Source organism: Tenebrio molitor, chromosome 1, assembly GCF_963966145.1.
Source record: "Tenebrio molitor chromosome 1, icTenMoli1.1, whole genome shotgun sequence".
Taxonomy (NCBI): domain Eukaryota; kingdom Metazoa; phylum Arthropoda; class Insecta; order Coleoptera; family Tenebrionidae; genus Tenebrio; species Tenebrio molitor.
Window position 1 is genome coordinate 32,873,783 of NC_091046.1, and position 25,715 is coordinate 32,899,497.

At 33.4% G+C, this 25,715-nt stretch overlaps 4 protein-coding genes across 5 annotated transcripts; 2 read left to right on the forward strand and 2 right to left on the reverse strand.

The window, feature by feature from the left end:
• The first annotated feature begins 3,734 nt into the window (after positions 1-3,734).
• On the forward strand, positions 3,735-7,917 carry LOC138141461 (pyruvate dehydrogenase phosphatase regulatory subunit, mitochondrial). Of its 2 annotated transcripts, XM_069062173.1 has the most exons (14): positions 3,735-4,028; positions 4,077-4,349; positions 4,401-4,613; positions 4,665-4,828; positions 4,888-5,124; positions 5,188-5,298; positions 5,431-5,600; positions 5,652-6,006; positions 6,059-6,216; positions 6,264-6,412; positions 6,465-6,936; positions 6,989-7,189; positions 7,248-7,354; positions 7,685-7,917. In XM_069062173.1, exons 2-14 carry the CDS (start codon positions 4,108-4,110, stop codon positions 7,809-7,811), a joined length of 2,706 nt encoding a protein of 901 aa, XP_068918274.1. In that variant the 5' UTR covers positions 3,735-4,028; positions 4,077-4,107; the 3' UTR covers positions 7,812-7,917. The 2 variants fall into 2 exon arrangements, with proteins under 2 accessions (XP_068918274.1, XP_068918273.1); XM_069062172.1 differs by having other exon boundaries at positions 3,735-4,349.
• A 585-nt stretch (positions 7,918-8,502) lies between these two features.
• On the reverse strand, positions 8,503-9,522 carry LOC138126026 (uncharacterized). The gene has a single exon (XM_069041727.1). It carries the CDS (start codon positions 9,520-9,522, stop codon positions 8,503-8,505), a length of 1,020 nt encoding a protein of 339 aa, XP_068897828.1.
• Positions 9,523-14,892: 5,370 nt separating this feature from the next.
• HBS1 (translation elongation factor EF-1alpha (GTPase) HBS1) lies at positions 14,893-24,033 on the forward strand. The gene is made up of 8 exons (XM_069062175.1): positions 14,893-15,177; positions 15,227-15,396; positions 15,448-15,643; positions 22,271-22,602; positions 22,655-23,219; positions 23,269-23,336; positions 23,389-23,694; positions 23,742-24,033. The coding sequence occupies exons 1-8, from the start codon at positions 15,135-15,137 to the stop codon at positions 23,997-23,999; spliced, it is 1,938 nt and encodes a 645-aa protein (XP_068918276.1). The 5' UTR covers positions 14,893-15,134; the 3' UTR covers positions 24,000-24,033.
• On the reverse strand, positions 23,709-24,899 carry LOC138141465 (phospholipase A2-like). The gene is made up of 4 exons (XM_069062178.1): positions 24,634-24,899; positions 24,422-24,581; positions 24,213-24,371; positions 23,709-24,164 (listed from the first exon to the last, which is right to left on the reverse strand). The coding sequence occupies exons 1-4, from the start codon at positions 24,869-24,871 to the stop codon at positions 24,086-24,088; spliced, it is 636 nt and encodes a 211-aa protein (XP_068918279.1). The 5' UTR covers positions 24,872-24,899; the 3' UTR covers positions 23,709-24,085.
• Between the last annotated feature and the right edge of the window lie 816 nt (positions 24,900-25,715).

Sequence of the window (25,715 nt, forward strand, 5' to 3'; positions counted from 1 at the left end):
ACCTCTTCTATTCCTACTTTTCATAAACGATATGGTCAATGTTATTACCTGTGAAAAGTTGCTTTTCGCTGATGATCTTAAATTGTTTATTAGAATCGAATCTGATAGTGATTTTAATCTACTACAAAATAACTTAGATGCTGTTGTTGAATGGTCATCTCGAAATCGGCTCTCTTTGAATACTGCTAAATGTTTTGTATCCTCATATTCCCGGATTCGTTCTGTCAAGGAACATACGTATATAATTGACCAACATCGTTTAGAACGAGTCTACAAATTCAAAGATTTGGGTGTCACTTTCGATACGGAATTACATTTTAACGATCATCTTAACAATATTGTTAGCAAAGCTCTAAAAACGTATGGATTTGTATTTAGAAATTGTAAAGACTTCAGCAATCCAAAAACTCTATTGTTACTGTACACGTCATTGATTAGATCTCAACTGGAATATTGTTCACTTATATGGTATCCTATATACATCACAAATATTAATGAACTCGAGAAAGTCCAACGAAAATTTTTGAAGTTTTTAAGTTTTCAACTTGACGGTGTTTACCCTATAAGAAATTATGATAACAATATGTTATTAGGCAGGTTTAAGCTTAAGTCTTTGTATACTCGCAGAGTAAATGCTGTTGTATCATTTCTGTATAAGCTTGTACATCATAAAATTGATTGTTCATTTCTTTTAAGCAAAATTAGCTTTCATGTTCCTCGCATGAATAGTCGAAACTACACTACGTTTTATATTCCTAGCTACAGAACAAATGTGTTGCTTAAGTCGCCGATTATTTTAATGTGCAACAACTTTAATCGGTTCGCTACAAGGTGTGACATTCACTTTGACTCTTTGAAAACAATTCTTGACGCTGTAGAATACCGACTGTTGTCTTTAAAGAGTTGATCATTATTATGACTTATTTATTAGCTTGTAATCTAGTTGTACAGCACATTATTTCCTGTAATTGGGTGCTTCCTGTAGGAAATATATTTATTATTATTATTATTATTATTATTAATCCTTTGACAAATCTATTAAATAGCACTGGATATGGTTTCAATATTAGACTTAATAATACCACACTATCCAAATTAAATCACCTTCTTTATATGGATGACATAAAACTTTATGCATCTAAAAAGAATCACATTTTATCTTTACTAACAATAACTGAAAATTTCTCAAATGATATTGGCATGAGTTTTGGTATTGATAATTTTAAAATGGTCCAAAACTAATTTACAGAATATAAATATTCAAACTAGAGTTCTCTTTACTAAATTTTGTAAACATCACCCCAAATCTGCTATTGAAAGATTTAATTTACCACGCGAAAACGGTGGTAGGGGTTTTTCAAATCTAGAAATACTGCTAAAAAATCAAATTGCTTCACTAAAAAATTATTTCCTCAATAGAGCTCGTGATAACACCTTTTTTAATGCTTTGGTTTCAGCCGATAAAGGCTACACACCTTTAAATTTAAGTGATAATATAATTTCAGATATTGTTAAGCCAAATATACCTGACACTATAGCAAATATAAAACAAAAGTCTTTACATGGGAGATATTTTAAAGAGCTAGAACAGCCAGAAATTAATATTCAAGCTTCTCATGCATGGCTTAAAAAATCAAATATTCATCCTGAGACTGAGGGTTTTATATTTGCAATACAAGATCGTGTTATAAATACAAGAAATTATAAAAAACACATATGCGGTTTACAATCGATCATTGATAAATGTAGGATTTGCGGAACTGAAGGGGAAACCATTGGACACATCATTTCTTCTTGCACCATTTTGGCTCAAAGCGAATATAAAAAACGTCATGATATATTCGCAAAAATTATACACATGAATTTAGCAGTTAAATTCAATTTATTAAAGGATACACAACCACATTACATTTATAAACCAGAAAGTTGTTTAGAAAATGACAATTACAAATTATATTTTGATCGCACAGTTTTAACTGACATTCACATTCAGCATAACAGACCAGACATTATTATTTTAAATAAACAACAAAAGCAAGCATATCTTTTAGATATAGCTGTTCCAAATTCCCATAATATAACACAGACACATAACACAAAAATTAATAAATATTTAGAGCTCTCCGTTGCCACGAGAAATCTTTGGAGTTTAGAAAAATTTTCTATTTTACCACTTATAATTTCAGCAACGGGAATATGTAGTACCGCAATCTCTTTTTAAAAATTTAAAAATTCTGGATTTAGGGAACACATTGGTAGTTGAAATTCAAAAAGGTATATTATTATACTCATGTCACATCGTGAGGAAGTTCCTTAACATTGACACAGAACATAATACACAACAAAGTCAAAATACGGAGGCGAGACGCCGGTAACTATGTCGATAAGCACTGCACTATTACTTGATAGTACAGAGTTATTCTAAATGATTGTAGTCGAAGTAGGCGTGAAAACTGAATGTAAAATTTATGGTTGCCGCTCCACATAAAAAAACATCAAAAATGATGTGAATAAGTGAGTACACACCGTTCACACACGGGAGTTAAATTAGGTGCAAAACAACTCAATATTTCTGGATTCAATTGTTAATTTAACAAAAATAAATAAAAATCTCATCACCGCACTTTTCACCTAAAAAATGACAGTGACAGCGACAAAACTGACAGTTCACATGAAAGCGGCAAAAATATAATAACATGGGCATGGCCTACTTCGACTACAATCATTTAGAATAACCCTGTATTATCCGTAATAGTGTATGTACTCCGGCAAAATTGCCGTGCCGCCGGGTGGCGGAGGGATAGTTAATACAGTATTAGCCAATACGAGTAGAAAAACACTTTTAACTCAGTACCGTCTTCCGTACAAAAATGTGGATCAAAATATTCAGTTAATTTTATTTTTGTAATATCTAGTTGTTAAAGGTGGATATCCGGACTGTTTGTCACCATGTAAACAACCTCATAACGGCCGGAGTCCGTTAAGGGTGTCCGTTATGAGCGGGAGCGGCCGTTATGAATGACTAAATAACTATAGCAACGTAGATCTAAACTTTATTTTTCAACTTTTTTACAATTGGTACAATAATTAATGTTTAATTTATGGGACACACCTTGAATTAATCGAAATCCGTAAGTCACTAGCAGATGTAGACGAGATCGAAGATGATGCTTCAGAATTTTAACACCGACACAAGCGCGATTTTCCAGGGAATAACGATGACCTCACTTGCTCTGCGGCCATCCGGACATCGGGAATATCTTGATCGCGATTTTTTATTGATTTCAGTCGTTTATTTTCAACGGAAAGTTAAGTGTTGAACAAATCTGACAAACAGCAGCAAATGGAGACAAGATGGAAGATGATGCTTCACTAACACAAGCGTGATTGTGCAGGCAATAACGGTGACCTCACTTCAGGACATCGGGAATATCTTGATTGCGGTTTTTTTTTTATTGATTTCATTCAATTATTTTCAACGGAAAGTTAAGCGTTGAACAAATCTGACAAACAACATTGAAACAATTTTTTTTCACAAACAACGGTCGACATGACGACGTCCTCCGCACACTTATTAATCATTCGGTTTTTTCGATGGCGTTGAAAAAAATGTATTTCAAAAAGATAATTGTGAACGAATCGTAGAGATATTATTATTACAAAAACTATTGTACAATACACGTCCGTTAGGGCCTTTACAGCCTCGCCTCGCCAGTATTATTCGACTCGCTCTGCGAGCTCGTCTCACAAAATTTCTGGCTCGGCAGTAAAGGCTATCCTAACGGACTTCTACTGTAATAGTAGTTTATTTAACGAGTTTGTGCGTAAATTGGGCCTTTTTTGGCACGAGTGGACCATTTTAAAACGCGAGTGAAACGAGGCCAAAGAAATACTATATTTCATTGGTGTAAAAATATTCAAATCTAAATAGTGTGCCCAAATATAACCTTAAATTATCGAAATGTCAAATATGTTGATTCAGGTCAAATAATTATCTTTTAATTTTAAAGCAATTTCCTGTAACACCGGTAAGGTTTCGCACAGAAGTCATCTAATTTAGTAATTTGTAATTGAAGACATCAGATAATTTCGACTCATCAATTCATCATGTTACGAACAATTGCCAGAACTCAATGTATTAAACCATCCTACCAAAGATCTATTTCATGTAGCCACAAATTAAAGACTGATAATATTTATGAAGTTGAAGATGGTCCTCTAGAAACAGTGGTACCTCCACGAGGTGCTAAAGTTGTGGTATGTGGTGGAGGTGTGATGGGTGCATCTGTAGTATATAATTTGGCTAAATTAGGTTGGGGATCAGAAACTGTATTGATAGAACAGAACAGGTAATATTAGATTAATAAATACTTCTCAATTGTTTTGTTATATTTTTTTAGAGTTGGTGGAGGTACAACTTGGCATTCATCAGGACTCATTGGTGTCTTTAAACCTAGCTTAGCACAAGTAAAATTGACCAAATCTAGTGTTGATTTGTACAAACACCTCGAGTCTAAAGGTTTGTCAACAGGTTGGAAGCAATGTGGAAGCCTTAACTTAGCTAGAACTAGAGATAGAATGACTGTTTTTCGACGCATGAAAGCTCAATCCGTGTAAATCTACATTATCAGGTTTTAATATGTTTGTTTATAATTAGATTGCAGCTCATGGAAAATTGATTGTGAATTACTAACACCACAAGAATGTCAAGAAAAATGTCCACTTCTAAATGTTGATGATTTAGTTGGAGGTCTTTGGATACCTGGAGATGGAGTAGGGGATCCATATGAAACATGCTTATCAGTAGTTGGGGAGGCAAAAAAAAAGGGTAAACTCTAGATGCAGTGTTATTTGTTTATTTCTCTGATTTATCTTTTATTACTTAAGGAGTTAAAGTTGTTGAGAATTGCACAATCATAAAAATTCATCAGAAGGATGGAAAAGTGTCTGGGGTGGAAACTGATTTAGGTCCTATTGATTGTGAATATTTTGTTAACTGTGCTGGATTTTGGGCTCGGGGTGTTGGACAGTTATCAGAGCCATATGTAAAAGTTCCTCTTCATGCTGTTGAGCATTATTACTTACACACTAAACCAATCCCAGGTTTAGATTCAATGACTCCAGGTAGTGTATTACATAATTTCACAGGTACCTTCATTTTAATTGAAAAAAATAATATTCAATTAGTTGTACGAGATCAAGATGGATATATTTACTTCAGAGAAAATAAAGGAAGATTGTTGGCAGGTGGCTTTGAACCAGTTGCCAAACCAGCTTTTGAAGATGGTAGGATACCAGGTAAGAATAGTTTTGCAAACTATTACAATAATCTTGGAAAAATTTAAAGATTAGTAAAAAATTATGTTTCACTCTTAATCTGCAAAAAATTAGTTTAATGGTTTGCCAAGTTAAAGTATGTTAAAATTGCAGCAAGTAGTAAAGAGAGGTATTTACCAGAAGACTGGGATCATTTTCATATACTGCTTGAACAGCTTTTGCACAGAGTTCCTCATTTAGGTTCTGCCATATTGGATCGTCTCTGTAACGGTCCTGAAGCTTTCAGTCCAGATTGTAAATGGATTGTTGGAGAAGCACCAGAAGTAATTAATAAATTAATACATTTCACATTGTTCATTTATAGTGTACTTTAGATTAGAAATTATTTAATAGCTGCTGGTATGAAAACAGTAGGAATATCTGCAGCAGGAGGTGTTGGTAAGCTAACAGCAGAAATCATAGTCAATGGTGAAACCTCGTTTGACATGTACGAACTAGAGGTATCTCGTTTCTTGGGTTTACATAATAACAGAAAATTTCTACGCGATCGCGTCAAAGAAGTTCCGGGAATGCATTATGGTCTTTGTTATCCATTTCATGAATTTCAAACTGGTCGCAATTTACGAATGTCACCGGTTTATCCAAAACTACGAGAAGCTGGAGCGGTATTTGGGCAAGTTATGGGATATGAAAGACCGACTTGGTTTGATATTGAACAAAATCAGATGGGTACAGACTTTCAGTTATTTAGGATTGTTCTTTGTAACAAGACTTTTTGCAGAAAGCGATTCGCAGGATTGGTTTACTCCAAATAGAATGGCATATACAAACACGTTTGGCAAACCTCCCTGGTTTGATCACGTTGCTGCTGAATACGCCGCGTGTAGAGAAAGTGTTGGCATAAGTGACTACTCGTCATTTACAAAAATCGATCTATGGGTATGTAAATAAATCTCAATTAACTTTTTTAACTGGCAACTGTTCAGTCAAAAGGAAATGAAGTTGTTGAATCGCTGCAATACCTTTGTTCAAATGATGTAGACGTACCGATTGGCAGCATTATTCATACTGGGATGCAAAACAAATATGGAGGCTACGAAAATGATTGTTCTTTAGCGCGTCTTTCTGAAAACCAGTAATTTTATTTTGTTCATATCATGGCGTTAGTTAAATCTTCACTTTTTCAGTTACATGATGATAGCGCCCACCATTCAGCAGACTAGGTGTAAAGTTTGGTTGCAAAAACATCTTCCTCCCACTGTTACCTTATCTGATGTTACTAGTATGTTCACGGCGTTGGCAATTATGGGCCCTTTCACGAGGACTCTTCTTTCTGAATTAACAGACACAGATTTAAGTCCTAAAAACTTTCCGTTCTTTACTTTCAAAATGCTCGACGTTGGATTAGCCAATGGTATTAGAACAATGAATCTCACCCATACGGGCGAATTGGGTTACGTTTTGTACATACCCAATGAGTTTGCGTTACACGTTTACTCTAGTCTGATTCAGGCGGGTGAAAAATACGGCATTAAACATGCCGGATATTACGCAACGAGAGCATTGAGAGTTGAAAAATTTTATGCATTTTGGGGACAAGATTTAGATACAAGAACAACACCTTTAGAATGTGGTCGAGTGTGGAGAGTTAAATTTGATGTAATTGATTATGGGAATTTCATTTTACACAGCTCAAGTTCTTACTTTGTAGAAAAAAGTTGACTTTATCGGCAGAGATGCGTTATTAACACAGCGAGAAGAAGGTGTTAAAAGAATGTATATACAATTAATACTGAATGATCACTGCCATGAAACTGATCTTTGGCCGTGGGGAGGGGAACCTATTTACCGCAATGGCAAATATGTCGGCATGTGTACTACAACTGGATACGGGTTTACATTTAAAAAACAAGTGAAATCATAGCAGGTGAATAAATTGATGGTTGTACTGATTTTTTTTATGTTTGTAGGTTTGCTTAGGGTTTGTAGAAAACCCCGACCAACGTGGAGAATTGTTAAGAGTTACAAATGATTATATTTTGAGTGGTGATTATGAAGTGGATATTGCTGGAATAAGGTGATTAGCAATTTGTTTTGGATTTTTGTAATTTATAAACTTGATATACTTAATAGGTCTTCATTATAGAGTTTCTTTTGTAATTTTGTAAACTAGATGGTTAATTTCTTTTATTTTCATGTTTGATGTTAATGACTACTTCTAAAACATATGCAACAATGACTTATCAATGAATTCGAGTTATTCCGTGAACTATACAGATTACGTGAAGTGTTATGTATGCATCATCCATCAAGTTTTTAAATACTTTTGTAGTCGTATTTTAGTGTTCATTTTTAGCACTTCATTTCATTTCACACAACAGGGCATATAATCTACTTTCCTTTGCAGGTACAATGCCAAAGTTAATATACACTCTCCAATATTACCCACTAAATATCCCGATAAGGAACGTGACGTTTATCAAGCTACAAGAGATAAACATGATGAGAATATTGTTGTAAAAGCCATAAAATGAAGGCCAATCATTTGTTTATAATTTAACGGAATTTCTGCAGCTGTATGATACTGTATATAAATTTGCATATAGATTTTGAGTACAATATAACATAATGAAAGTAAAATTGTGACTTGACTTATATAGAAAAAAAGGTCAACTATAAACCTACATCATTTATACACAGTGTGATGATAAAATTAGAAACAAAATACATAATAGCGTTATGTGATATTTTAAGAAAATCGTTCGGATATGTCGATTTTATTTCGAAAAATGCCATCATGTGACGTGCAATTTGTTTACAGTGTTTTTCTTTTGCTTTTCTCCTTTTGTCAAATGTGTTTCACGATTTGTCAAATGACTTTCCAATTTTTTAAATGTCAAAATGATATATCAAATGAAATTCCCCTTTTCTCAAATCACTTTCACTTTATACAAAATGCTTTTCTTATTAATTTAATTGATTTGGATAATTTTTTTTTAAGTAAACAAAAACTCTATTTTATCTTTAATATTATAAATACAAATAACAATAATACATAACATATCTAATATAATACAATAATGCATAATACAAACATACAAATTGTCGCATGTATGTACGTTCAACACGTGAAACATATCTGCATGATTGCCATCGACGAAATGAGATACATACATAGGTACATAATGAATTGAAAATTTATATGTATTACGTAACATTAAATTTTCAATTCATTATCTCATTTCGTCGAAGACAATCATGCAGATATGTTTCCATGTGTTGAACGTACATGCGACAATTTTCCGGACTTATATTTTCAGAAGCTGTATGAACTGCTTCGTATAATTCATTTTCGTTTGTTGACTGGGCTCTTTTTATTAACTGTTTCCACTGATTAAATAGTTCCTCTATGGGGTTTAAAAAGGGACTGTAAGGAGGTAGAAATACTGCAAAGTGGCCATGAGCTTCAATGAGAGTTACTACTTCTTCACTCCTATGAAACCGCACGTTATCCATAACGAAATGAGCTCCTTGCACAGCGTCACTATTTAGATGATTAATCAAGGACGTTATAAATTCCGAAAAATGATCGATATTATATGGTCTATCTTGAACTTGAAACAAATATAAAGAATTGTCATTCATCGCTGCAGCAATGGAATAGTTGCGTCCTCTTAGTTGAGCTTTAACTTTCGATGCTCGTGTATTTCTTACTGATCTTCCATATGAAACTCGAGAATTTACTTGAATTCCATACTCATCAATGAAGAAAATTTTATCCCTTTCAAGCATAATTCTATTATACTGAACTGCATAATCAAAGCGAGCTTGAATGGTATCAGGTGTGTTTCTTCTCTCAGGAACGAATGAAATTCTTTTAACTGAATAATGAAAATTCTGAACGGCTCTGTTGACTGTAGATAATGAAATTTGATTAATATTTGGCCACTGGGTTAAACACTTTGTTTTCAGTTGCTGAAGAGTTAAGGAGCAATCTTCATCCACCCAGTCACAAATCTGTTCCTTTTGAGCATCAGATAGTTTTTGTTGTCGATGCCCAGCACTTTTTTTGGTAGTATTTTGAGTCCTTCTGTATGTGGAATAAATTTTCCTCACTGTGTTTGGTAGTACATTAAATTGGTGCCCTACATTATTTGCTGTTGTACCGTTATTCATGGAATTTATTATCAACCCACGTATTTCATCACTCATTTTATTATTCCTTCGTCTCTGACGATGATCCATATCAATTGTAATTATATTAACTGTAATTATCGCAACGTGAAAGTTAATTGACAAATCGAGAAATATATTTGACAAAAAAGGAATTTGTTCTAAAAATCATCGCTTACTAGCAAAATAAGTGGGAAAATCAATTAAGACATTGTGAAACACAATTGACAAAAGGAGAAAAGCAAAAGAAAAACACTGTATAACTTATTCAGAAAGCTCCCATGACATTTGCAATTTTATATGTAATTTTTTTAGTTTATTTCATAAGTATGTCAAAATGAAAATGACAAGAATCGAAAGTGGGGAACCGTAACCCCACATATTGTTATTCTAACATCAATTTAAACTGTTTAAAGCTCAGATATTTCAAAAATCCGATATGAATGAACAAAATTAGAGCAGTCGTCATAGATAACCTGAGGTAAACGTCTGTGTAGAAAAAGACAAAATAATTTCGAGTTTTGAAATTTACCACCCAAAAAATACCAATCATAATCAAGACGGTACTCAATGACATAGTCACAGATTACTCATATAAGCAGATAGTGCACTTGACCAGCAATGCATTGATTGTAGCGGTCCAAGATTCTTGCCGCGGTAGCTTTCGTTTGGTTCGCGCGAATTTAAAATGTGAAGCGATCGACGCGGAATTCTAAAATTGTAAATAAAGCAAATAAAACCAATATATGAGTTCTAATCAATTCTATTGATGTTATGTCCATAAAAATAAAACCAGAATAAAATATTAACGTAATATATTTTTCAGAAAGAAAAAATAATAATAAAAAAGGAATACAATTCAAACAAATCAATTATTCTAAATAAAACAGTCAAAATTGAAACGGGCTAACCCATACAGACTTAATTGTGGCATGAAATAAGTTTAAATTTTGTTGTAGTGAATTTAAGCCACAGTTTTATTTACACATACCAATTAATTGTAAGTTATTATTAGGCTTTGGTTCTAAAGATATTATGTTATAGTCAATTATAACTATTCTATTAAGTATACGAGTATATTTCTATATTTTCTGGGTTAGGCCGTTTTATCTTTTACACTACCTCAAATAAATGCTTCACAAAGTCACAAATGCGATACATTCAATAACTTTCTGTTTTTAAGTGTTGGGCAATTTATGTTGCGGTTGTAATATTTTAATGCATAATAAATTCTCATGTGGACATACAGTTTTAGAGAATAATTTAAGGGAAAATTCTTCTTTATCGCATTTATTTACAAAACCAACGAAACAGGTTTTTAAATTCGTGCGAACCAAAACAGAGACTTGCGCACTGAAACTGGAAACAATTCGAGGTCCGAGTGCACTATCTGTTTATATGAGTAATCTGTGACATAGTACTAACCACCTAATATTTTCCCAAATTATATCATTTCGAAATGGCAAAAATGTCGGAAGTTTTGTGGATGGCTAATAAATAACGTCATTGGTTTTTGCGTAATGACGTCATCACCAATTTTTTTAAATGACAACCCCCACTTTTTTCTTCTCTTTCTCATAGACCTTCGTAAGTACTAGCTAAACGATGAATGAAAAAAATTGTTATCTCGCATAACAATTTTTTTTTGAGAAAATCACAAATTTTGCTTCAAAAATTTAGTTTAATAATTTTTACTGTTGAAACGGTGTATATGCAACCAAAAATATTTCCATGCAATCCAGGATTTGTGGACACGTCGAAAACTCAACACCTTCTTTCATCTAAATAATAATTGTTGATCGGTTGATCGCACGGTATAGCCATTGTGGTACAAAAGCGTGTTGCGGCATGTGGCGCTTTACTGTAAAGTTGGAACGTGAGTGACTGGCTTTAAACTTTAAAGTACAGGGTTATTCACGAGAGGGGTTTCTGAATTTTTATTTTGCCGCAACCAACAATACAATGGCAGACTACTAAATCAAATGTGTTATTTCTTTTAAATTAGAAATCAAAGTAAGTTGAATAGATATGTCAGATTGGCAGATAACCTGTATTTAATCAAAATTCAACAAATAAATTAACAAATTAAGTTAATGTAAAAGGTGTTCGAAGTGTCTACCATCGGCTTGGAAACATCCGCAGCGGCGACAGAATTCCTTCCACGCTCTCCAAAATGAGGATCATATCAGTCTTTTCGTCGTTATTGTAAGAACAATTTTTTCGAATTGACAAAGATTTTTTGCTTTAACGTCAAAGAGACAGGATTAAGAGCCATCGTGGATTCAGTTATAATTATTTCCAAAATTTGAAATCAAGATATTGTTGCAATGTGTATAATGGGTTGCGGCAAAAAGAAATTCAGAAATACCCCTCTCGTGAATAACCTGTATATACAGGTTGTAGAATGGATTTTAGTAAAGTCGACTCAAGTTGCAAAAAACCACTTGTCATTTGCAACAGCATTTTTTCAATACTTTTAAACCAAATAAAGGCACAAAAAGGCCAGAAAATCATAGTTTGGATTGAATATTTTCCATATAAGTACAGTTTTAAAGTAATTTCAAACGACTAATGCCATAAAATTGCTGTTGCAAATCCAAATTGGTTTTTTGCAACTTGAGTCAACATTACTTACATAGGCACTTCACGTGCAATAGTGAAAATTCTCTGATATTGGCTCCCCTAATTATTTTCCAACAAAACCTTAAACACAAAAATTGCAGAGTAAAAAAAAATGTACCTAAATCCTTTTCTAATTATTTTCTAACACCTTCTGGTTCTGTTGGACAAGAAAAATTAAATATTAAAAATCTACCGATAAAATAGTAATAGCCATGACTCCCGACAACAATAAAGTTCATTTTTTTTGACAAACGTAACGAGTTTGCTGATTCCTCGAAGAATGAACTCTTGTAACAATGAAGAAAAAGTTAACTTCGTAAAATGGTATTACTCTGGATTGTCTTTTGGAGACATGCAAGCAACATTTCCTGTATTCTATCCGGAGCGGCCAATTCCAAGTTTGACATGTCAAATATCATACATTGTCATCTTTGGTTGTCACTTCGGTTACACTTCTCAGTTATTGCTAGTTTAACAAATCCTTTCTTTTTTCCATTATTGTGTACAGTTAATTTCAAAATTATAAAGTATACCTACCTAATTTTCTACATTGTAGAAATGCACTTACATTTCTTGTCAATGGTCAATGTCAATTTTGACAAACAAAATGCCTAATCTAACCGAAAACGTGAAAGTACTCATTCTTTCCAAATTAGAAGAAGGATGGTCGATCCGGAGCACCGCGCAGTGGATAGAACAGACATTATTATGGTGTTCTAAAATATCAGCAACATTTTATGTTGTCAACTTACCTAACCTACATAAAGAATTTGACGGTTAAATTTCAAAAAGGCATCTTTACATAGGGAAAAAACTATAATAAATCGATTTCTTGATTTTTGAGGTGTACATATACTCCATTCTTTATCTTGGTGAGTGGTCGATGCGATCAAGCAAGCCATGGGTAGCTTTGTAAGTTTTACTTTTTCCACCAAATTTGTGTGCCGTGTAAATCAAATATTAACTGTCATCGCTGTCATTCGAATTCAGAATCTTCGTCCAGCATTCATCTCCAAATCTCACAATCTTATGTCGCGAAATGTAAATATATAAGCCGTGCACATCGATTCTTAAATTTAACCGTTCCCGATATGAAAATTATCGGCGTCCGTCGTCGGTCAATCCGACCGTCGAGCGTCGACCGAACATTATTCCCGTCCCGTGCCGGGCAATGTGGCAAAGAAGTTTGGGTGTGAGAAATTAACCGGATTCTTAAACCAAAAACCGGATCAAATTTGACCGGAAAGTGTGTGGCCGGTCTAGAACATTTTGAAATTCCCAGGCAAATTATTAAAATTTTTGAAAACGATGCGATATGAAGATGACACGTTTGAGGTTATGTGTCGGTGGTCTCGGTCCATATGAATTATCAGCAATTTAACCAGGAAAATAATAAATAGAAAGACTTTGCGGCGTCTCTGTAAGTACATTATTGTAATATTTGAATATTTTTCAACAACTACCAACGCACTTTTCCATTGGAACTTTCAAAAACCCCTAAATTCAACTTGACGGCTGAAAATTTCCCAAAGACCACTCACCAAGATAAAGAATGGAGTATACTTTATAAGTTTGAAATTAACTGTACTTCCGAAAGATGTTAAAAAACTAAACAAATAAGAATTGGGAACCATTTTTAAAACTTGACAACTTTTGTGTTTAAGGGTTTGTTTTAAAATAATTAGGGAGCCAATATCCGAGTATGTTTACTTTTACACGTAAAGTGCCTAAAGTGTGGACGCTGAACAGATGGAGTAATAAAACCGCCCCGGAGTGCCCGCGTATTTTAAACAGCAGCTTCCAATTGGCTTATTCAAAACGTGCGCATATTTTTGAAAGCCTGATATACATCCACAAAAATTACTTGGCGGCATCTCATTAATTTTAACCTCGCTTCGGCAGTTTGACCACGTGTTCATGTTTGGAGAAGATGTGCACGTCAATGGGCCGTATGATTTCCCTTTCATTAAAGTTAAAGAACGTCGTTAAAGTGTTTTGTTTCTGTCTAACATAGTGCTTGGCATATACTCTCCCTTTGTCTATTCAATTATTTAGCTAATGAAAGGCTTAACGAATGGGAAATCATACGGCCCAATGAATGCAACATTTTTCTCAGTCTATCAATTATGTCATGTTCTTAAGGCTGTATGACACGATGCTAAATTTTGTAGAAAATTTGTTAGAAAATGAGAGAGGACCAATGAACGGTCAGGATCTGACAAAGACAGACTATGATCCTGATCGTTCATTGGTCCTGTCGAGGGTCTCTCTCATTTTCTAACAAATTTTCTACAAAATTTAGCATCGTGTCAAACAAGCTTTATGAGAATGACAAATGGCAAAGAACCTGCTTCATTGTGAAACAGGCTTCAGCGTATATCGTTCTGCGCAACTAACGCCATATCCCTTTTTTTTATTACTCCATCTGTTCAGCGACCACACTTTATGTACCAAAATCCATTCTATACTCAATTTCATATAAATGTGCATCTAAGCAAGCCATGAAAATCTGATTTTCTGTTGGTATTAAAGCTAAAGCTAGTAACTTTGATTTTCAAAGTTGCTTGCTCTGCGCGAACCCGATTTGACTAATTTTTCAGTTTTTGTCCATTTTAACATTGCTGATTTCAAAAGCAATGTTACGTCTTTTTACTGATTAAATTAAAGTAATTCTTATTTGTTTTTGTCTTTGTATTTTTACCAAGTAAAGATTTATTGGACATGACCTTCATAAATATGACTTTTGTAATGTAAGTAACTAAATTAAAGGTGCTTTTACAAATGCACAGCTCACTTGATGAACATTTATATGAAAAAAATACACATAAAGTAGTTCCAAAACTACGGGTGATTTGTATTCGCGTTTGCGCATCTTCTGATTCTGATTTCTGAACGTCAATTTGTCAAAATCGCAGTTGTGTGTTCGTTTTGTGAAAAATGTCATGTTGATGGTTGCGCATCTATAATGCTAGTTTTACAAAAATAATCTGCCAAGGTGGTTAATAATAATTAGTATGCCATATAATTGTTAAATATTTTTAAATTCACACATTTTATGAAAAATGTCACGCCATCGAGATGTTAGAAATATGGACTATTCTGAAGGTATACCAAAACAAATTGCATTTATATATATTTACATTATTTTTCGTAGACTATGACGGCTACGATGATGTTTATGGACATTCTATTGATGATGATTATTATATTTCACCGAGTAATAGGCAATTCATTTTTAATCGGGAAAATTCCAGAGATCAACCTAAAATAGGAGAATTTATCCGTACTGAACAAGATATTCAAGAAGAAGATGAATCTGAATTGGTATTTAAATCAATTTCTTTTTACATATAAGTTTCATAATTAAATTTGTAGGCACCAGATTTAACAGATGTAGAGAAGGCAAAATTAGAATCTTGTATAGAACAAATTAAGTCGACTTTATCTCCTTTAACTATTCCCAGAAATGAATTAGTTAATATTATAATTTCCCATAATTTTGATCCAGAACAAGCTACAAATGCAATACTTGATGACCCAAAAAATTCACAAAATGAACGGAAAGAAAAAGGTGAATATTAAATTAATTTTTAAGTTAATAATATTATTTAATTTTTTATTTTTGGTTTTTTTTTGGAAGGTAAGATGTTGCAAACAGTGCTTCAAAATTCAGTATACCTGAACTGAACGGGTTGAAAGAAACTTTTAAGTCACCTGTTGCAAATAAACAACCTATTAAACGTTTTAACATACCATCACTGAGCAAATTAACATCTGGAGAAAATTCTCCTGTAACTAAGAATTTTAAAATACCAAAAATTTGCAATTTTGTTCGAGAAAAAAATGAAATTGCAACTGATAAATGTTCCAAATTTGATAATCTGTCTGATTTAGTCTCAAGCCATTTAACTAAATCATTCAAAAACAACCTGTCTATAGATTCAACTGTTCAGGTTGATAAAATAGTGAATAATATTGACAGTCTAAAAATTACTAAGGAAACACCATCAGTAAATTTATCATCCAGCAATTATCAAATAGATTTATCTGTGGCGTTGAAATCATCGCCCAGCGTGCAGAGTTTACCAAATAGGAGCAAACATGATTTGAAAGAAGAAAAATTTGAGATTCCTTTTATTGATTGTGATACTGACTTGGAGACCAAAACTATTTTAAAATCTTCATTTGACGTCAAAGACATTTTAAATATTTATCTCCATAATGTGAAACCTGTTTCAAATTTTGGAAAAGTTTTATGCCGCAACTACCGTAGGAGATGTCGCATAAAAATCAAAAGGCACGCTGTTAAAGCAAAGTTCAATTTTACCACTCCATCACCAGATGATAGTATAATTAAACATTTAAAGACTTGCTCATAAACATTTGTAATCATTATGTATTTACTACGTACAGTAAATAATTTTAACAAAAATGTACAAAATAGTACTACATTCACTTTTTTTAAAAGTAAACATGTTTTAAATATTAATACATACAGGGTGATTCATATAAGATAATGAGCCCGACGTTCTGGCGATGCAACCCAAAAAACAAATTTCATTTACGTCTTGATCTAATTTTAATTACGATTTGCATTTGCAATCCAAGTTATCTTTTTATTCTTTTATTTTTAAACGACTTGAGAAGGAAGAAGATTTTTGTCACTTTATCAGAACCCAAATGCAAGTTGACAATAACTTTTAAAATTTTATTCAGTGATGAAGCCAAATTTTTTAACAATGGTAGTGTTAACAAACACAACCGCCACTACTATGCTCAGGAAAATCCACTGTGGATACGTGAAACACATTTCCAACGAATTGTTTCGGTGAACGTTTGGTGTGGCATCTTCGGGGATAATTTGACGGGTGAAATCTACTTAAATTTTTGGCAAAACATATTAGGGCCAATTTTGGAGAACTTACCATTGGCTGCCTATCGTGGTTTGTGGTTTCAACATGATGGGGCACCAACACATTACCATAAACATGTTAGGCAGTACTTAGGCCATATTTATAATCACCAGTGGATTGGTAGAGGGGCCCTTAATGCTTGGCCACCCCGTAGTTCGGACATGACTCCTTTAGAATTTTTTTTATGGGGTGCTGTTAAGGAGCAAGTATACGCAACACCCATTCACAGGAGCTACAGGAACGCATAACCGACGCAATCCATAATGTTTCGCCGGAACTATTACAACGTGTTCGGAGGTCGTTCATCAATAGAGTAGCGGCTTGCGAATAAGCAGGAGATCAGCATTTTGAACACCTTCTTCGCTAAAAATCATTGTTTTGTCTCCCTGTTTATCGTTGCAATTTATGATTTATAAAAAAAAACTGTTTGCCTACCTTTAATGTTTCATTCTTTCATACATTTTGTATTGGGTTTACACCGAAGACTTCTCTAATTTCTCTATCATTCCGCGAGAACTGAATGGCACTAATGATCGTTGTCTGCACTGATGTCAGAGTGACATAAGATGATAACTTGGATTCAACTTGCAAATCCTAATTTAAATTGGATCAAAGGCGTAAATGAAATTTGTTTTTTGGGTTGCATCGCCAGATCGTCAGGCTCATTATCTTATCTGAATCGCCCTGTATAAATTTGGTTGTGGTGTAACATTTGTCAAATGTATGTGTAGATATGCTTTGACCAAAGGAGCGGGAAGCCCAAAAGTTGGGTGAACAAGTTTACATAATGAAAAGCTCATGCTTATCTTGTTATCTTATTTATCTTGTTAAGTAAAGTAAAATAACAAATATTTTGCCACATGTACAGAATTTAGAAAAATATGTTCGCAACAAATAGATTTTTTTTGTTTATATCACAGTTTCTCTTCTTACATTAATAAAGTAATTTTTACTGAATTCATCGCTTTCAATAATTTTTAAAACACTACGAGTATTTTTATAATACCTACTGGGCAAGTCACATAAGACTTATTTCTGAATTTATTTTGTACGCAACCAAAAATACTAATGACGCTGACCACTTGATACCGTTTATAATGAGATTTAATTTAGTAATCAACGTAGGTAAGTAATTTGGCTAAAAATGTCTAAATGACAGTTGATGAATTTAATTTTTGATTTCATTAATGAGAACAGCATAACGTCATTTTGACCTTTAAAATTGAGTTGATTAAATCTCATTATAAACGGTATCAAGTGGTCAGCGTCATTAGTATTTTTGGTTGCGTACAAAATAAATTCAGAAATAAGCCTTATGTGACGCCCTGTATACAGGTTAGTCAAAAGTATGGAATGGGCGGTTTATTTCCGTGAATATGAACTTTATAACAAAATGTCTGTAACAAAGTTTTTTTTACTAATTATCTCCATTTCTTAGCCTACTCGTTGTTTTTGTATGTCAACGTATTTCCATGGAAAAGTAATTTTTTTTTTTTGAATGGCAACTGATTTTTTTGCTGATTTTTATTCCTCCTTTTTTTCTTCAAATGACTTGATATTTTTTTCCTGTTTTAATAACAAAATTTTAAAGAAAATGCTCATAATACTTTATACACTCAAGTAATATTTAACTCAAATTAAATGTTCACACTCAAGACCCCCTGCAGCTTGACAATAACCTCATCTGTCACAAAATTACGCAACGAATTTTGCAGCCAATGAGGTGGTATTTCTTCAATTTCATGCCTGATTCTAGCTTCCATGTCTTGCAAATTTTGTGGTTTATCATTGTAAATTTTATTTTTAAATGACTCCAAAGTATAACTTTCATAACTAGTTGTACATCTAACTATTGTTAAGACATTTTGTTATAAAGTTCATATTTACGGAAATAAAGCGCCCATTCCATATTTTCGACTAATTCTGTACCTATATAAACTATAGTACGTTCATTTTTTGTATACTTAATTAACTCTTATTAGTGTAATTCGTCAACATAATTGACTATTGATAAAGATATGCAAAAATTAAAATACATAGGTACAGGGTAGTGATTATGTATGGAACCGGCTCCGTCCTGCTAAAATGGTTTAAATGCACTTAGGACTCATTAAAAGCTACTTGTCAAATTAAAAAAATATATATATCCATAAGTTTTCAAAATACACAAATTTTGGATGTGCAGCAGCCTCACAACGTTAGACAAACTAGCAGACAAATTTCCATTATATTATATCAATATCCACACAATACAGTAATTTCCATTACCGCCGGTAGCGCCACCTATCGGCGATACTAGTCTCACTCATGTTATGAGACTTGGGGCACATTCATTACGTCACCAACGCCTACTGCGACCCTGCGATAACAACCCTGTATAAAGCCAACTTGATTTTTTTTTAAATAGGAACATCATTAAAAAGCTTATTTTTTTTAGAATTAAATAATACAATAAGTTTAATGATTTGTTCGATAGAATCTTAGAAAAAAATTAAAATAGGTAAAATGAAAACATGTAAATGACGCAACATTTAAAATCCGTCAAAAATAAGAGAAAACCTAACCCATGACAGTAGAGAATGTCGCAGTTCGATTATTTAATTTCTCATTGAAACATTTGATTGATAAATATGTATTAACATAAGGCTGATATTTGAAACTTTATCATTCCATTAGGTATACACACACCTTTCAATAAATGCCTTCAATGAAACTAAAATGACAAAACTAAACGAAGCAACAAACATTTCATAAAATGTTTCAATTAATATTTGAACAATAATTGGTATGTCTCAAATTTATTTATAAGTAGTTATTAACGTCATAAGGCCGATATGAAGCAAATAACAGACGCGGCTGAATATTGCCGAGTTTGTTATTTGCGTATCGGCCGTGTGGCGTTCAGTACTTTTCATGATCCATGAACATTTAATATTTGAGGATTCGTAAATTTTGCTTGTCTGTCATCACTAATACAATTTACGAGTGATCTGTGGCTTAATTGCGTAATATCATATATGGAATACCGTGGCTGATATGACATTATAATACATATCAATTGAGGAGAGTACTGTTATAGAAGGTTAACAGTATGGTATCATGAAAAAAAAAATTTTTGTTCGACACTGTCAGAATTTGAGAATTTTCTCCTGTGTGAACGGATTTTGATAAATGTGACAAGTGGTCAAAACGAAACGTCAAGCTAATTTTAAAGATTTTAAGCGATTTAGAGCCTTTAAGGGGCTCGTCGAACAAAAAAACGTTGTATTCAACTCGTTCGTATGTAAATGGGGCCTTTTTTGGCATGAGTGGGTCAGTTTAAAACGCGAGTGAAACGACCCAATTTACACACAAACTCATTAAAGAAACTACTATTTCCAAGATTCTATCGAAGAAATCACCAAATCTCTTATATCATTTAATTAAAAAAAAGCTTTTTCCGTAAAAAAAAAACGTGACATTTTTGCATCGTTATCAAGTCGCAAATTTTCTCATTTTTTCACGTGTTAAAAAAAAGATTTTTTTTTCATGTGTGAAAAAATGTAATTTTCATTTGCCCGTTTCCTGAGTTACAATGACTTGTCACAATACTTGACACTTTGATTTTCTTCATTTAATTTGCCCTCAAAAATTAAATTCTTTTTTTGACGGTTGTAGAAAAAACAGTGTTTATATTTCGTGGCAAAATTCGTGTTTTGTTGGCGGATTCGAATGAATTTTTGGTAATTCTCATGCGCCAACAAAAAACACTCATTTTGCGTACTTAATACAAATAACTATTTTAAGGATGCTCCATTTAACCCATGTTCCCATTTAAAAAAAATCAAGTTGGCTTTGTATTTTGAAAACTTACGAATAAAAAAAATTTTTTTTTCACTACTAGTAATAAAGTCTAGCGTTATCCGTTGTCATAGAACACTGAGAAGTTTCGTTTTTCTACGTTGGCCCAGGGACAGGTAAATAATTTTTCATTATTAACCAGTGGTGAATAATGGAACAACCGTCACCTAGCAACGAAAGATTGTCGTCTATTTCATTGGTTAACGTAGACGATTTTCATACCAACTGTCAAGAAATGACAACTCGGACCCATCGCTTCCGACAAAATAATTTGATTAATAATTATTATCTGAAAGGGTTTTAACGTATCTAGTAGTGAAAAAAATAGTATATAAACCACGGTGGAGAAGTCCCTTATAGCCTTCGCGCCTTACAACCCTCGGCGCGCCTCGGGCTCTAATCTTGGCGCTCTGGCTATAATCATGAACTTCTCCACCTTGGTATATAATATACTATTTTTACAACCGTCAAAAAAACGTGACATTTATGCATCGTTATCAAGTCGCAAAGTATGTCATTTTTGACAAATATTTTAGCATCCAAGGAAAATTTTACAAAAATTCAAAAATTTTAAAATGCGGTTGTAGAAAAAATAGTGTTTGTATTTCGTGCGAAAGATGATTGTTTTGTTGGCGCATTCGAATGAGTTTGAAGTCTCGACCTAACGGTCTCGATCAAAAACTCATTCTCATGCCTCAACAAAAAACAATCATTTTGCGCACTTAATACAAAAATAACTATTAAAACATTTGAAAAGTAGCTTTCAATGAGTCTACTTAAAATTTCAGAGTTCTAGCTTAAACCATTTTAGCAGGACGGAGCTGGTTTCATACATAATCGCAACCCTGTATATGCGCACATTCAGGAACCATCACGTAAATTTGTAGAGATCTTTTCCGTTTTCTCCAGTAAATGAATATTACATGATGTGTCGGGGAACCCATCAATATTTTTGTATAGTTTGTTAATACATATGTACATATTTTCGCGTTAAATTTTCATTTGTAATCATTTGTACAAATGTAAAGACAGTGAAGACTGTCTAATCTAAATGAATTTTTGTAAGTTGTAATTAAATTTTGTTGGTTTGTAAATCCTTGTTTACAAAAATGGTAGTGATATATATTTTTTTTTTAGTAATTTACGTATTAACGTGAATACCCAGTAACAACTTAATTAGTTTATTTTACAAATTTGAGGAATTTGTTTAATACAATTGACTTGGGTGAAATATTAAAAATGGCTTAACTAATTTCATAGTTTTTAAAGAGTTTATTTGTTGAACATAGACTTGACACAAACACAAACTGTACACGGAAATACCTTCAATAAATTGAATAAAAATAAATGTATTTGTGTAGCCACTGCATACATTCTGTGTCGCTTTGAGCGTCTTAAACTATTAAATGTTCAATTCATGTTAATTTTGTCGGATGATGTTGAAGTACCCAGTATAAAAGTGGTGGCGTCTGGTGGAAAAACAACAACAAATGTGACGAAAGGCTTCGATCTCAGTCAGAGGGATACCGCAAGACTTAACACGACGCCCCGTTCTCAGTCTCCCGCTTCTGGTCGAGGCACCCCAATAATCGCTCAATCTGAGCAAGTTTCGGAAGATTCTAAAGTTGGCAAAAACAAAGAAAATAGAATTGACGTTGAAACTCAATACAAAAAGGAAAGAGGCGATTCGAAGGAACATTTGTACATGGTGGTGATCGGACATGTTGATGCTGGAAAGTCAACACTGATGGGACATTTACTGTTTGATCTGGGACAGGTCGGTGGAAAATTTTGGAACGATTTCAAATGAATAATTTTATAATACTCAGGTGAATCAAAGAACTATGCACAAATATGAACAAGAAAGTAGAAAACTTGGAAAGCAGAGTTTCATGTATGCGTGGGTCTTGGATGAGACCGGGGAAGAGAGAAATAGAGGGATTACAATGGATGTTGGTCGTTCACAGTTCGAGACCAAAACCAAGCACGTAACTCTATTAGATGCTCCCGGCCATAAAGATTTTATACCAAACATGATTTCGGGAGCGGGACAGGCCGACGTGGCTTTGTTGGTGGTCGACGCGACCAGAGGAGAATTCGAAACAGGTTTTGATTTTGGAGGACAAACCCGGGAACATGCTCTTCTCGTCAGATCTCTTGGCGTGACTCAATTAGCTGTAGCTATTAACAAATTAGATACCGTTTCATGGTCAAAGGAAAGGTTCGATGAAATTTCCCAAAAACTTAAAACTTTCCTCAAACAAGCAGGATTTCGAGAAGGAGATGTAACCTTTGTTCCTTGTAGTGGTTTAACTGGACAGAATCTAACTTCTAAACCGACTGAAAATGAATTACTCACGTGGTACAGTGGACCCTGTCTTCTGGAAGTTATCGGTAAGGTTAGGAATTGTAAAAATGCAAACAAAAAATATTTTGAGTTTAGATAGTTTTCGGACGCCTGACCGTTCCGTTTCCAAACCATTCAGATTGTCCGTTAATGATATATTTAAGGTAAGACCGGATCACGAGTATATATTCACGTAACTAACGTCGTTCGTTTTAGGGTACGGGATCAGGGTTTTGCGTCTCGGGCAGAGTCGAAACGGGCAGCTTAAATGTCGGAGATAGAGTAATGGTATGCCCTAGCAGAGAACTTTCAAACGTGAAGTCTCTTTTCATTGAAGATTTGTCTCAAACGGTTGTTTTTGCTGGTGATCAAGCAACTGTTACTTTGTCAGGAATTGAAATGCAAAATGTCTCAATCGGGAATGTATTATGCGATCCACAAAATCCTGTTCAGGTCTCCTCCAAGTTTCAAGCGCGGATCGTCGTCTTTAATTTAACCGTTCCAATTACCAAAGGATTTTCGGTAAGTTGCGACTAAGTAGTAGACAGCGTGTTGAAAAATGTTTGTAGGTAATTTTGCATCACCAATCCTTGGTTGAACCTGCCGTCGTTAGTAAACTGATATCTCAGTTGAATAGAAGTACAGGGGAACTGGTTAAGAAACATCCAAGATTTCTGAACAACAATACCAGTGCAATAGTTGAAATACAAATTTCAAAACCTATAGCACTTGAATTGTACAGCGATTGCAAGGAATTGGGTAGATTCATGTTGAGAGTCGGCGGTGTTACCATAGCTGCTGGACTTATTACGAAAATTATATTCTAATTTTAAGGAAGAAAATAAATGTGCAAAGGTTCAAGCGCATTTTGATTTATTTTTATATCTTCATATGTGTTGTGATTACTTTTTCACTAATAGTTGGGAACGTCAAACCACTCGTAGACTTTATCCTTTGTTTTGTCCAGTTCATACTCTTTACATTTTTTTCTTCTGAAGAGGCAATATCATTAAAAATTATGATCAAGGAGAGATACTTACGGTAAGTATGAATATTTTTTACACGACGCGATAGGGTAATCCTTCCGATAACATTGAGTACCTAAAGCTGTAAAATAGATCTGACCAATTTGCGTTGACACACGACTGTTGACGGATTTCAAGCATTTATGAAACTCCTCATCGCAATCGCAGTTCAATCTACAGATAAAACCTCAACAATGTTAAGGAAATATCTTAAATAATATTACCTGGTGAAGAACGAAGGGTTAGTAAGGTTGTATTTGGTTTGGTGACCCTCAATAATATCGGGACAGAGGTCATGGTTTCTGCAACATTTATCTGTATCACGAAATTCTCCGAAATCATTTTCGTCGTCTGCTATGTTTCCAGCTCCACACCATTTTGTGCCTTGAAAGTTAATTAGTACGTGGTAAATATATTCTATAATTTCAATATTTACCAGGATATATAAAAAACCAATTGGGCATTCGTACTTGATCGGAACGGCTGAAGTCTTCATCTTCGATAGAATCAAAGTCGACTGAATTATCCCATATTATGCGAACCGGTTCAACATCTCTTTGAACAAAGACAAAAACTGATATTACTAACAAGTAATACATTTTAATTCTGTTTTCCTCTGAATGGTTGCCGTCATTTTTATATATTTCTTCAGGGTTTGTTTTACATAATTTCATGTATCTGGTTTACTTGATTTGCACTATCTTTCTATGAAGAGGCATTTTGTGGGCCCCTATCTATTAAAATTAACTCTATCAAGTGAATTATTTTTTATGGTGATTGTTTAATAGTGATTTTTACGTACTTTGAATAGACATACAAATTAAGGTGTTTGTTGGTTATCGTTAAGGTGACTAAACTATCAACTTTGGTTTTACATGCAATATCTTTCTGTGTTTTTTAAATCTTTTTAATTCTAGTAATACCGAGCGATCATTTAAAAAATAAATCGAGTTTGCTTTGGAGCCTATGCTATAGCATGGGTTGCCATAGGTAACACGCCGACTCGATTTATTTTTTAATTGATCGCACCGTACTTATATGTATGTATTATCACAAGGGCAATTAATATAAAGGTTAATGCTTTATTTACTGCAACAAATCATTTTGCAAATACCTATGAAGTGTACTAGGTACATTTATTTTTTCGGTGATAGTCACAACTTTTTTTGAATTTTACATACAGTGTGTCCCCGGATAGGTGAAACAACTCTTGTAAAAGATAAAAAAAAATTAGATTTTAATTTTCATTTTTTTGGGTTTAGCCCTGCTTGGTTAAAGACTAATTTTTAACAGGATTTTAGTTTTGGAAAGTCAAGTGTGAAATTTTCAAAAAACCTATTTTTCTGTAGAGTAAAGTGCCTTTTATGTGGTAAATACGACTAAAGGTTATTAAGAAAAGTTGTTTAGCCAGTAGCTTGTAGTAATAATCTAAGTGTGAATTTTTTTTTTTACTTATAATAAGAAAACTTAAAAATAAAAAATTTTGATTTGTGAAATAAACATTAAAAAGATGAAAAA